Source organism: Aquila chrysaetos, chromosome 15 (assembly GCF_900496995.4).
Source record: "Aquila chrysaetos chrysaetos chromosome 15, bAquChr1.4, whole genome shotgun sequence".
NCBI lineage: Eukaryota > Metazoa > Chordata > Aves > Accipitriformes > Accipitridae > Aquila > Aquila chrysaetos.
In genome coordinates this window covers 15463187-15476352 of record NC_044018.1, presented here as the reverse complement: position 1 = coordinate 15476352, position 13166 = coordinate 15463187, and the positions used below count along the sequence as shown (strand labels likewise).

The following is a 13166-nucleotide window of genomic DNA, read 5'->3' as shown; positions in this document are numbered from 1 at the left end:
CATAACTGTAGAACCTGAGAAAAGGGGCTGAAAGGGACCTAAATGTTACATCTCTGCTAGTGAATGAAATGGTGCCAAAGTCTGTTCTTGTTGGCCAGACCAGCTAGCACCATCTGTTCACATCTATTCTAGAAAGCTCTCTTAACCTTTAAAGGTGACTACTTCTTAACTGGCCATGGGACTAGTCCCCAGTCCGTCTTATCTCATTAGTTGTGCCTGGGTATTGTTGGGAGAGTGCTTATTGGCCTATGCCTAAAAGGTACCAGAAGCAGATTTTGTAATTTAAATAGATTTGAGTATAGGTGACCAAATTGTAATGGTCGGGTCTGTGATGTGATATGGTTTGGTTTACTGCTTTGGACACAGGCACAGTGACAATCTCTGTCCCAAAGATTACAATTGCCTGGTCCTAAACCAGTCCCAACAAATGTTAATCCTGCTCTTCCAATTTTTCTGTACTGGAGATTTCCAGTCTTCCAGTGGAAGTGTGTTACAGTTTTTAATTACCCATACAGCATGCTACCTAAATCATGTTTGGTTTTGGTTTGGGTTTTTTTTTTTTTTTCCCTCAAAAACTGTCCATCTTTAGAGCATGTTGAATAGCACTTGTATCCCTAAGTAATTTGGATGTGTGTGGATATCTAACCTGTTGTTATTTTGTTGTGGCACCTGAGGAGACACTGGGTCTTGCAAAAGGAAAAAATGCCTTTAGTTCCTATGGCTTTTAGTATTTTATTTCACAAACTACAGTAAAGAAAGATGAAATGGTATGGGGAAGAGCTGGGCTGTAAAAAGTGGGCCATGAAGGGTACAATTACTAGCTTTTTCAGTGGAATTAGGACACAGTCTGGTGTACATGTATGAAAGAGGTGGATTATCTAGATGACATTGCATTTGATCTTACTGTGGCATCCAGTAGAGCGGGACTTTAAAGAATTAACTTCGTTAGGTCAATCTTTGCTAAGTTAATAAATCAGTTAAGTAATAAGGGAACACCTAGCTGTTTATTTTTCACTTAGTTTTCCATGAGATGATCAATTCTGAAAAATGACCGCTGTCTTTAACTATCAAAAGAGTTGGAAATTTTCTGAGCCTCCTGGCAGGTGATGCTAGTTAAATTGACATTAAAAATTATACTAGAAAATACTTTTAATTTCATAACGGATGCATAATGTAGAGCTGTGGAGTGTCTCCTGGCAAAGAACAAAACTCAAGCCATTTGAAAATCCTGACAGAAGCAGTACAGACTGTTCTCACTTGCTGCAAGCTTAGATCAAAAGGATTCTGGATTTTCCCAGCAGCAAAAAATATTCTATGCTATGTCCACTAGCATGGTATGAGAACAAGAGTTTTACTAAATTCAGTATAATTAACACGCAGGCACTGGGGGTTTAACCCATGACGTAAACTCATGTTTACTGCTGAAGTTGCTGCTGCCTGGTTAGTAAGTGAAAGACTTCTTGGAGTGGCCAGAGTAGAATGTTGCTCCAAAACCACATGCAGTCTCTCTGGGGTTTGAGGAATGTTGGTTTCCTGGAGTACTGACATAGCATGGACTGACTTTAAGTTCGGAGTATAAATTTACAAACCTCAGACTCCAAACAATCTCAGCTTTGGTTGGCATGTATAAAAGTTAGGGTAAAGGGCCTACATCCATCAGAGTCCAATTTCTGAACTCTCCCCCATTTTAACTAGAGCATCTTTTGTTCCCTACATTTGAAATATAAACCCATTTTTGTCTGGCTTCCTGAGGAAGTAGGGTTTATGTGATTAGTCTCCCAGTCTGTTTTTTAATCCTGCAGTGCTTCTGTTGTACTGGCCAGGTTCAGCCCAGCTTGAAAGGAGTGTCCATCACCAGCTGACAGTTTGAATGTGGCACTTTCTTTTTAAGGTATAAGAGATTTTCACTGTATGGAAGCAAGCTGTGCTGTGCTAGTTGACCTCAGAGCTTGAGAATGGTGTCTAACTTTTTAAATTCGTGAGTATAAAAATAATCTCTGTGTCCTAAGACAGGGCGGGCACTGTGGCTAAGATTTGTTGTGGACAAGAATAGTTGCAAAAGTCTCTGTGTAGGAGTTTAGGAGACCTGCAGGTGTAACTTGTTAAGAGGAAGTGTGAGTCCTCATATTTGAAAGATTGTTTGTCTGTAACTCTCCCGAACAGTGGGGTCAATGTACTTGTACTGTCCCAGCAACTCCTTCCCCAAGGAAGTTGCGGCTGTTTTGCACCTAGAAATTTTGTTGCTACAGCAGACCAAGCATTAACTGGGGTGAATGATGTCACATAACTTTGATTCTAGTTGTAGCCGTCTTTAATCATAGCTCAATAAGAAATGTGTTTCTTATTGTGCTTTAAGTTAGAAAAATCCCCAATAGAAACTGAACTATTTTTCCAAAGCAAAGGGATAATTTTAAAAGTTTGCTTCCATCTGTCACCCTGGAGGCTCACTTCTGAACTTACGTCTGTGCCTGTGTGCTGCCAGCTTTTTAAAGAGTTCAGATGATGGCCACCAAGATAATTAGGGGGCTAAGAGTTTATGATTTAAAAGGAGAGGCTGGGAGAGCTAGTTTTGTTCAGTCTTCAGGGTATTCAGTTACCTGTTGGGGGGTATAGAGGAAACGGAGCTGGAATCTTAGAGGTGCATAGTGATAGGACAAGAGGAAACAGGCACAAGTTGCAACAAGGGAAATTTAGATTAGATATTGGGAAGAAAATTTTTGCTGTGAGGACAGGCAAACATAGGAACAGGAGTGCAGGGAGGCTGAGAAATCTCCATACTTGAAGACATTGAGAACTCAATGGGACCAAGGCCATGGGCACCCTGGTCCAAGTTAGCCCTCCTTTGGGTGGATTTTTGGACCAGGTGACCTCTAGAGGTCCGTTCAACCTGTTGTTCTGTGACACAGCATGGAGTGGGACATGAGTTTCAAGTGCAGTTTCCTATGAAACAGCTTACCATCAGATTTGCATTCAGGAAGGTGTGTTTCTAACGTATAATAAGAGCCCACAAGTGCTAATACCACTTGAATGCTGGAGAACTGAATATAATTGCTCCTTCTGCCATGAAGTTTTTATGTGTTGACTTTTCAGTAGGTGGCACTTGCTAGGTGCCTGAATTAAGGGCTGTGCAGAAAGGCTTCTCCAAACAGTATTTAGGGATTGTTCTTTCATTAGTTAACATCCTGTATACCAAATACTTCAAAAAAGTCTGTTTGGTTTCCAAAGTTGGTGCCTGGTTTTAATCTTAATCTTTTTGTGATTCAGCTCCCCAGTTGTCAGATGGGGTGACCATCATCGCTTTATAGGGGTAATGTAGTGATGACTATCATAAAGCCCAAAAGAACATAAATAATTCTTCCTTCAGAGCATGGTTTGTGTCCTGATACCCGTGTATTGCAATAGAAACAGAGAAGAAAACAAAGCTTTGTGGAGGGACTTTTGGAAAAAAAATGCAGGTGATCATTAATTAATTAGAACAGCTATGCATGAAGAGACCAGTCTTAATTATAGCATTTCGTAACTGTCCAATTTTTTACTGTAATGCTTTCACTGTATTCTTTTAAGTTTTTTTTAAAGTATAAATCACAGTGAAAAATTGGAGCTATTTCTACAGCATTTCACGTACATCTTTTTGTTGTTTATGAAAGAACACAGATGAGAGTCTCCATTGTAGCAGATGATGCTGATTAACACATGCTGTGTAGCTCAGTGCAGTGGCTGTCTCTCAAATTCTGAGCTCAGTGCTGTCCTCATCACCATCAATGGGAGTTTTAGCATTGCCTACCCTGCAAGCGTCTCTTTTATTGATGTCCAGGTGATGTAGTACAGCCTAGCAAAGAACTTGTATGTGAGGCATATGCTTTATACTGAGTGCACAAAGACTTTGCTAAAATCAGTATCTTAAAATCTGCAAAAGATGTTGGAAAAATAATGCAAAAAATAGACACTGGAAGTCCTTAAAATCTGTACTGTTCAGGAAGGTGTCTGCTTAAATTAATTCATATTTTGAGAGCCCTTAAAAGACTTTTTGAACTTTTAAGTGTGTCTAAGTGTGCATGCTGTCCCATCTAGGGGACTAAGTGTATTAACGGGTCATAAACAGGATGTGCATTAAGAGAGTAGAAGCAGGAAACTAAATGCTAAATACTAAATAAATCCAGGAGCAGGGGAAATAGAGTCAATCACTTCAACCATCAACACATGCCTGATTTTTAATAAACCTGCTGATACTAAAAGTCTGTTTTAAACCAAGAACAGTAAAGTTGCATTGGGAAGCACTCTAAAGTTCAGATGCTCTCTATTAAAGGTGGCTTGTCAAACCTTAATGCATATCTATTGTGCGTATTATAATCTTTTAATGGGAGAAATCCTTGTAAAGCAGGAAAATAGTCTTTGACTTCAGTGTAGTGGAAAATTAGATCTGCTTAAAACCATTCACTTGCCCTGCCCTTAAAAGCCTGTTGGAATACATGAGAAAAGTATATTTGGTGTTGAGGGCATGATAAATGATAGGAGGAGATGTTATTTTGGAAATAATGCTTTTCTCTTCAGAGATAATTGGAGACATTTATGAGCTGCAGAGTCTAAAAGTCTGACAGTGGTTTTGAACACAACTGATTTTATGAACTTTTGAAAGTTGTTATAATTCTCTGACTTAGAAGGTCTTTTTTGCTTTTATCTTTTAATAGCTCTTTACAAACATGCATCAGCTGTAAGTAAATTAGGTGGGATATCCTGATTCTATGTGAAGTTGTTAATTTGTGAAACAGGAGAATACCCCACTGCTGGAATCTCTGTCTCTCAAATGTCTCTATAAAGCAGGGATCAAAATCTTACTTGTTCTGTCTTTTGCTTTCAGGTCCAAACCATGAATTACGTTGGACAGTTAGCAGGGCAAGTGTTTGTAACTGTGAAGGAGCTCTATAAGGGATTAAACCCAGCCACATTGTCAGGATGTATAGATATAATTGTTGTACGTCAGCCAGATGGAAATCTTCAGTGTTCCCCTTTCCATGTACGCTTTGGGAAAATGGGAGTTCTGCGCTCTAGGGAGAAAGTGGTAAGAAAATTGACAATTTTGATATTTCTGTCTGTGGGTTAACTCTAATGGCATGAAAATTACTGAATGTTCTGTGGTACACTAGTCAAGGTTTTCTTTAGACACTCTTTATAAAGTGCCCAAATTGAGGCAAGGTTCAATTAAAATGGTTGTTACTGATTCGTGCATTTCAAAGCATAATTTGTGAGACATTGACTATAATAAAAACAAAACAAGCCGTGACAGTTGTAACATTTATTTTCAATAAAGCAAAATTTGGAATGTGCTAATTTGGGCCTATGCTAGATTTCATTAGTGACTGTGTATTAAGACCCCTTTGTTTAACGTGTTCAATGATAGTTACAAAAAGGGAGATAATAATGAAGGAATATTTTTAGGTAACAGAATGTGGAGGTTAATTGGAGCTAGAAAAAGCAGTGAGGACTTTGAGATAAATGTAACCAGGCTGAGTGACCTGGCAATATGATAACAGATGCGAAGTTGCTGGTGAGTAGTGCATGACAGATTATTTTAGGAAATAATTTGTAACTACATATAGTCTAGGTTCTAATGTAGCTATAATTGCTCAGCAGAAAAATCCTAACGTCATCATGGACTTTGTTCAATTCTTACATAAATCAGAAAGGAATTCCAATATTTAGGATGGATAAGAGTTGAAAATGTTACTGTGCCAATAGTATACTGTATCCTGAAATATAACATAAATGTAGACTTGTCCAAGTCTCAAAAAAAACCCCTATACAGTGAAAATGGAGTTGGTGGCAAGAACGGTTATAGGCAAAGAGAGAGATCCTCCTGAGAAGAAATGGAAATAGTTGGGGCTGTATAGCAGCGAGATAAATGTGCGGAAGACATAGACACATGAATTGTGTCGAGAACATAAACCAATTTTTCTTATTTGTGCTTCTTGTAGTGTAGAAAGAAGTCTGTTTAATGACTTTGAAAGGCAGTATATTAAGTATTTGCATGTGGAAGTACTTCTTGCACAATTCAGAATTAGGCTATGAATTAAAAGAGCAAAAAGATTTGTGTGGCAAGTGAAGCATTCAGAATTACACTTTAAAAGATTCAGGACTTTATATAATGGCTATAAACCTTCCTGAGTAGAGGAGCAAGAGAGCAATGAGCTGGACGAGTTAGAAAAACTTTTTGACAATTGACGGCCTTGTGAAGGGGTGAGGAGAGAAACAGAGAAGTTACTATTTTATGTTTATTATAAGGTTTCCTACACTTCCTGAGAAGCATTTGCGCAGTGACAGCAGTAGGATAGCTGTACAGGAACTGTGTACCTAAAATAACTTTTTTTTCATATGAGAATATATTTATTATCTTCCAGGTTGACATAGAAATTAATGGAGAGGCTGTAGATTTGCACATGAAACTAGGAGACAATGGAGAGGCCTTTTTTGTGCAGGAGATGGATAATGATCAGGTGAGAGTCAAAACTAATTCTAATTTGTTAAAAATTCAGAGTCAGTTTTGAGTTTAGGAATTTTGTTGAAAAATATACCTTTACCCATTTTATAGTTTTGAAAGTTTGTGGACAGTTTTCTGCTATGGAAATTCCATACTATGCAGTTACTTTGGGTTTTGAGTTGCTGAGATTGGAAAAAATGTAAAGAAGGTAATCATGTAACTGAAAAATAAATCATAGTTTATGTGCATGGCAGTGAGCGAACGGAAATAACATGCACAGAGTTTACATGCTCCGAAGATGTGTACAACAGATGTTAATATGTCCATGGACCTGGTTTTTGTAGAAATCTCTACTTTGAACGTATGCACTCAGCAGACTGCCAGTAAAAGTGCACATGCCCTGTAAACATCTGTGCACACAGTAATTCTGGTACTTACCAAAGATGTGATCTTGCAACTATTATTCATGTGGAATTATATTTAAATGAGAATGCCTGCTGTTGAGCTGTGTGATTAAATACTAGCCTATGGAAGTTATGGTCCCACTAATTTTGAATAGTCCACGCACAATGTAACATAAGAAAAGCTTTTTACAGGCATTTCTCTTCAGATATCCCAAATAATTTTTGTCACTGTCCAGGGTGGGATAAGTTTTCAAATTCTTATATGGAATACTATATTACTACTTTCAGGTGAGAGCTGTGTGCATGTGCAGTTATCATCTCTGTATCTTTGTTTAAATCTTCTGATCTTTATATTTAAATCTTCTGGGTGGTAACAATTATTGGTGACTGAAAATTGCTAGAAATACTTCCATGAGTGTCTAGAGATGTGTATATATATGACTGAATAAGAGGATGTTTGTGTGACCTAGTTATAAACTGCTGACTTATCTGACTACTATCTGTCGTCTGAGTTGTGAAGGAGGACTGGATTTTACAAAATGTTCAGGTTATAAACTAGGATTTTGTTTCTGCTCTGTATCTAGCATCAGGTGGATAGAGACTCATGCCATAACCTGGCCGATATTGGATGCTCAGAGGATCCTCTTTATTACGAATATTGTCCTGGCTTGTCTAAGGAGATGCAGCTATGGAACAATTTCCATATGCTGTATGGAAATTGTATGGATCATACTGAGCATCCAGATGTCTAATCTTTGTTACTTTTCTGAGGAATAAATGACTTAGATTTTGGCAATCGTGCATAGATTTTTAGAACCAGATTTATGACCGGTGGAAGAACTAATACGTTGCATGGTTTGAATTTTTTCTTTTTCAGGAGGTAATTCCTTATCATCTCTCTACATCTCCCATTCTGTCTGAGGGAACTGCTTTAATGGAAGCTCAGCTGAAGAGGAACTCCATAGACAGGATAAGAAACCTGGACACTAGTGCATCCTCACAAGTACCAGTCCAAGCCCACGGATCCCAGCCTTCTACTGAAACGTCACCAGTCTGTAGCTCTGTGAAAAAAAGGAGGAAAAAGAGGAGGAAGTCTACCCATAAAATAGACAGCTTAAAAAGAGAAGACAATGGAGACACATCAGAAGATGAAGACATGTTTCCTATAGAGATTAGCTCAGAGGAAGAAAAAGAACCATTGGACAATTTAAGGTATCACAGTGGAATTGAGATAAGTAATGGAAACCTTCTGCTGGGTTAATGTTCCGTTCCATACATTCTAACAGTAATTTCTAAGTCAGTTCACATGGCTGATGAACATGTTTCTTAAAGAAAAAGCTTTAGGCTAGAAAGCTATTGGGAATGTTAGTAACAAAAATAATGAAAATGACATTGAAAACGTGAGAACAATCCCCCATCATGCTGTGAACTAGAAGGTGTGAATCAGATAACATTTCTCTATCTCCTTTTAGTTCAGGTTATAGTAATTCTTCTCTGCAATAGGGTTTTTTTTGTTATCTGAAGTATATGACAGTTCAGTAATCAAGTATGGTTTTTAAATGTCACGTCTTTCCCTATACCCAGGATCCCTGTTCCAGATGTGTTTGTTGATGACGTGTCTGACATAAAAGCTCCTGCCGTTTCTACGTTTTCTCAGTCTGCATCTTATCCTCATTCAGATGGAGAATGGTCACCTCTTCAAAGGTACTTTTTCTGATAGTACAGTTCTAAATAATCTTCCTGTCGTGGTTTCAGCCCAGCCGGTAACAAAGGACCACGCAGCCGCTCGCTCACTCCTCCCGCCCCCTCCGGTGGGACAGGGGGGAGACGGAGGAGAGAAAAGGAAAAAAACTGGAACCTCGAGGGTTGGGATAAGGGCAGTTTACTGGGACAACGCAAAAAAAGTTACAACAACAACGACGGTACTAATGAAAGAGTATACAGAAAAGAGTGATGCACAGTGCAACTGCTCACCACCCGGGACCCGACGCTCCGCCCCTTCCCCCACCGAAAGTCGAGAGCAGGAGAGCCCTCCCCCCGACCCACTCCCCATGTATATACTGAGCATGATGTCACATGGTATGGAATAGCTCCTTGGCTAGTTCAGGTCAGCTGCCCCGGCTATGCCCCCCCACCTCCCAGGTTCCTGTAAAAATTAACTCTATCCCAGCTGAACCCAGGACACTTCCTCTTTCCATTAATGTCCTATATGCTAGTGCTATATGGAGTCTTACTAAAAATTTTGGTATCAAACATGGTCACTGTTGACTAGTAGATGAATGCTTTCTATAGTTGAAATCAGATAGTGTACAAAAACTTCAGGTTAGCTTTGTCCTTGATTCAACAAATGAATGCATACAAATGCAGGTCCACAAATTCTGAAGAATATATCTGTTAATGTCACTGCATATAAATACTGTAGAGAGGATGAACATTTTGTGAAATCTGAATCTTTGCCTGATGCACACACCTTGTAAGAACTTCAGTGAATGCAGGCATATAAATCTCTAGTACTTTGGGTGTAATCCTTTTAAGAACTTGCAAGATTGGAGTTGATTTATAAAAATAAGATTTTTTTTTTTTTGTCATGAATGAGAATATGAGCTTTTTTGTGTCACTTTCATAGATAATCTGTTGAATTGCACAGTTAGATAGAAATAGTTATTGTGTGAAAAGAACACATACAGTAATTTGCTTACTTTTTCCTGTATGTGTATTTGTGTGCATATGTAGACCTTTGATGTCAAAACAGATCAGTTTGGACCTCCTTTCTTTTGTCTGTGGAACGCTGTCAAAAAATGACAATTTTTCGCTTAATGTGTATTGCATTATAATTCCAATGAAGTCTCTGTGTGTGTGTGCTCCCGTGCACGTGCCCCACATCCTCCATGCAGACTGTTGGACTGGAGTGATATTCACAAGGCCTTATCCTAAGTAGTCTAATCTCAATATACTGCCTCTGTAGTTGAGGGGCAGAGGAAGGGAGGGCAAGGAGATTATTTCAGAGCAAGGGCTTAATTTAAATGTTTTGAATTGCATTCTGGAAGAAACTTTCTCCACTGACTGTAAAGCTTAATGTGATTAGCTTCACCAGTCTGGTGATAGCATGTGTCAATACCCTGCCCCTTTGATGGCTTTTTGAACTGTTCTGTTTGTTTCTTGATTGCAGTATTCTGGATTTTGAAAACTCTAGATGTAAATTCAGCATTCATGTAGTTAGTGCACAATGAGCTTATGTTAATCAGCACTTGTGAATAATGACACCCTGTTTTTCTTTCTACCAACATGCTGTGCTGTCCAGTAAGCCTATAGATTGCACAGGGCAATCCTCTCTTCTCACTGTTCCAGCAGATGGAGGCCTGTCTAACTCTTGTCCTCAACAACCTTCTCACTTTTCTTCTCCAGACAGGTAGAACAGTTGTTCTCCCTCTTTTCTGGGCTGCTCTTTAATCCTTTTAACACATTAATACACTTCTAACACATTAATAGTATGTGAACTTTGTTGAACTTATAACTGCACTTATTGCTAACCCAGACACTTTGAAAGAAAGTGACATTGAAAACCACTTCCTCTGCTTGCTGCTTTGTGGGCGTTGACTGGAGGTAAGTTACCTTGATGAATCATCTGTTGAATGAGGGTGGCCAATATAAAATGAGGCCAAAGAAAACCTGGTTTAAGACTGAAGATGATTAAAAAAAAAAAAAAAAAAAAGAAGAACTTAGCTAGTGAAAGCTTACATTCCTCTGAAGATTGACATTTCCATGTGGCTTTTTACAGTCAGTGTATATTTTATGACGTTTTTATCCCATGGTTTTCCTGAGTTGTTTGCTTGTGCATAGGTTGCAAAAGTAAAAGCAAAACAAAGGCCTAGGAGAGTAAGTGAGCTATAAGGAGTGCAGAACTTATAGTGGGAGGAGCCCAGTACCAAAAGAGAACTTCTCTTCCTTTTTCCTTGGTTTGGGGGAGGGGAAGACTTTCTGTACTGTTGGATTGCAGTGGGGTAGCATCTTATAGAGTAAAGATGACACAACAGATAAAGGCATTTTGTCTAAGGTTTAGGAAACCCAGACTTAAGCCTTTGCTCTGACTGTGGGCTATTTTCTACAGAGCTAAAAGTGGATACAAACACTTTTTATGATATCTTAAGTTCGAGATGTCTCAAGATTCTGCAGCCAGGCCCTTTCTCTCCACTAAGTCAGTGGAAAGAAGTCACAGCAACTCAGTTAAAAAATGTAAAGTAGGTGTCTGAATATGACCTCTACAATTCTCCATTAATGCTGGAGAAGCGTTGAGTAATAAATCTGGCTAAATTGCTCATTGCTTATCTCAACATAGATGCCGTACTAGGTGCCTAAGGCTGTATCGAAATGGATAATCTTGAGGTTTTCAGAGCTTCTAGGGCTGCCCTCTTTAACCTGACTATGTTGCAACACCAAGTCAAGGTGAGATCCTGGGACGTTCAAGGCTGTTCTCCTTGGTGTTTTTCATGGGAAGGGCAGGCAGGCGCACAGGTTGGGATGGAGCAGTGATGTGCTCTGGGTGGCTTCATGAACTTTGCTCTGGAGTTCACCTGTCCCGCAGTCTAGATATACAGCTAAAGTGCTTGTAGTAACTTGCCTGAGTAAAGCCACCTCTGTGTCTGCAACTGTTTTCCTCTATGTGAAATAAGAAACTCTATTATGGCCACCTCAAAGGAGGTTCAGAGGCTCTCGGCTATTGTTGTGACATGTATGTGAGGTAGGCCTCTTTCCTTCTGACTGTCTTTTCTCGGTTTATTTGGCCTCAAGACAGGACTTTTTCTCAGGTACATTGCTGCTTTCTCAGGGCTCTCTGCTTTCAGTGGGAAACACTGCAAAGATCAGCGTGGTTTTCTATTGCAGAACTTCCAACTACAGGCCAAGTTCCTAATTCTTTAGCATTGGATTACATTAAGTGCAATCATAGCTGTTAAGGAATAGAAAGGACTGTGACACAAATATTCAGCATTTATGGGATGTGAATCAGATATCTTGATCTGAATGACTGAACTGAAATTTTCCTTCCTTCTTGTGCAGTGTTGACAGGATGGGTGGCTCTAGTTTGATCTGCAGTATCTTGGCAATCTATGTAAGGCAAGAGAATTTCAGCTGGGCTGGGTCAGTGCCTAACTTAAGGACAGGGGAATTGCAAGGCATAGTTCAACCCAAGACAAATGTCTTGGTGGTGTAAGGAATAAAGAACCCATTTTGAGTCTGATCTGTGGACGCATTTGCAGGATACTGTCTTGGTATTCATCCTTATTGACCCTTAGTGCAAGCATAACATTAGTTCAGGATTTAATTTGACCTAACTGAGTTAAAAATATTTAAAGGAATGTGATTGTGAGCTTTATTAGTCTTCAGTCTAATTTTACTTTGGTGGCAATAGTATGAAGTGAATAGCGGCAAAAATAGTCCCAGTGCTGGTAAAGGAGACGACATCTGGTGTTACATATGGAAGCAGAACTATACAAACAGGAAGTATACAAACAGGACTGTAGTAGACATAATTGCCATCTGCATCCATAAACTGCAGAGATTATTGTTACTGTTCCAGAATGATATTAGTGGGCGAGAGTAGCTATTGAGTGTTAAACAACAATATGGCATATGAAGAAAAAAGTAAAGGTATTCCTCTGTAATGGAAAACCAGCTCTCATCAGGAGGCCACCAACCCTGTGTTAATGTTTGTGGGTGGCATAGAAAATCCCAGCTTATGTTCCAGATGATATAAGGAACGAGAATGCTTTAGTATCCTTTTATAGAAACAAAATAATTTTCCCCCTGTTTGCCTTGTGGATGCATGTTTGCAGTCTGATTTGGTCTTGGGCCTTTAAAATTAAGAGGACATTGCAGTGATAATTCTCGTGTACCCTGAGGTTGTAAGCAAGCGGTATTGCTTATAAATTTTATAGTTTAGTTAGATAACGTAATTATCTGTAGCTAAAAAGGCATAGCATTTGTCCATATTCAAAGTATATCTTACTGCAACATAGATGAAAACAAAGAATGATGTAGATAATTAGGTTTCTATTTTTTCAGATGTGAAATTCACAGATTTTTTTTTTAAAAGCTGCTTTGTGTTAGTTTGAAGTAATTATTTTCCTGTGACCAATGCATTCCCTACCATCTAGCTCTACAAAACTGCCTTACATTGAAAGAGCAAAACTGGTTTGGATATTCAGTTTATCCAGAAGAAGGTAAAGAATAAATGAAGAATTTGTATTAAATGTAGGAAGCCTTTTGTTTTTGAGAGTGAAGGTAACTCA

The 13166-nt window shown here is 38.9% G+C and overlaps 1 protein-coding gene across 10 annotated transcripts in view; it reads left to right on the top strand.

Moving 5' to 3' along the window:
- Positions 1-13166, top strand: part of LPIN1 (lipin 1) — an 84540-nt gene that overhangs the window by 39269 nt on the left and 32105 nt on the right. For 9 of the 10 annotated variants that reach the window (XM_030037486.2, XM_041128870.1, XM_030037491.2 and 6 more), the window contains 5 exons: positions 4859-5059; positions 6396-6491; positions 7757-8091; positions 8464-8583; positions 10181-10288. In XM_030037486.2, the coding sequence (XP_029893346.1) occupies positions 4859-5059; positions 6396-6491; positions 7757-8091; positions 8464-8583; positions 10181-10288 (860 nt within the window). The remainder of the gene's footprint in view (positions 1-4858; positions 5060-6395; positions 6492-7756; positions 8092-8463; positions 8584-10180; positions 10289-13166) is intronic. The other variant, XM_030037488.2, reaches the window with a different exon arrangement.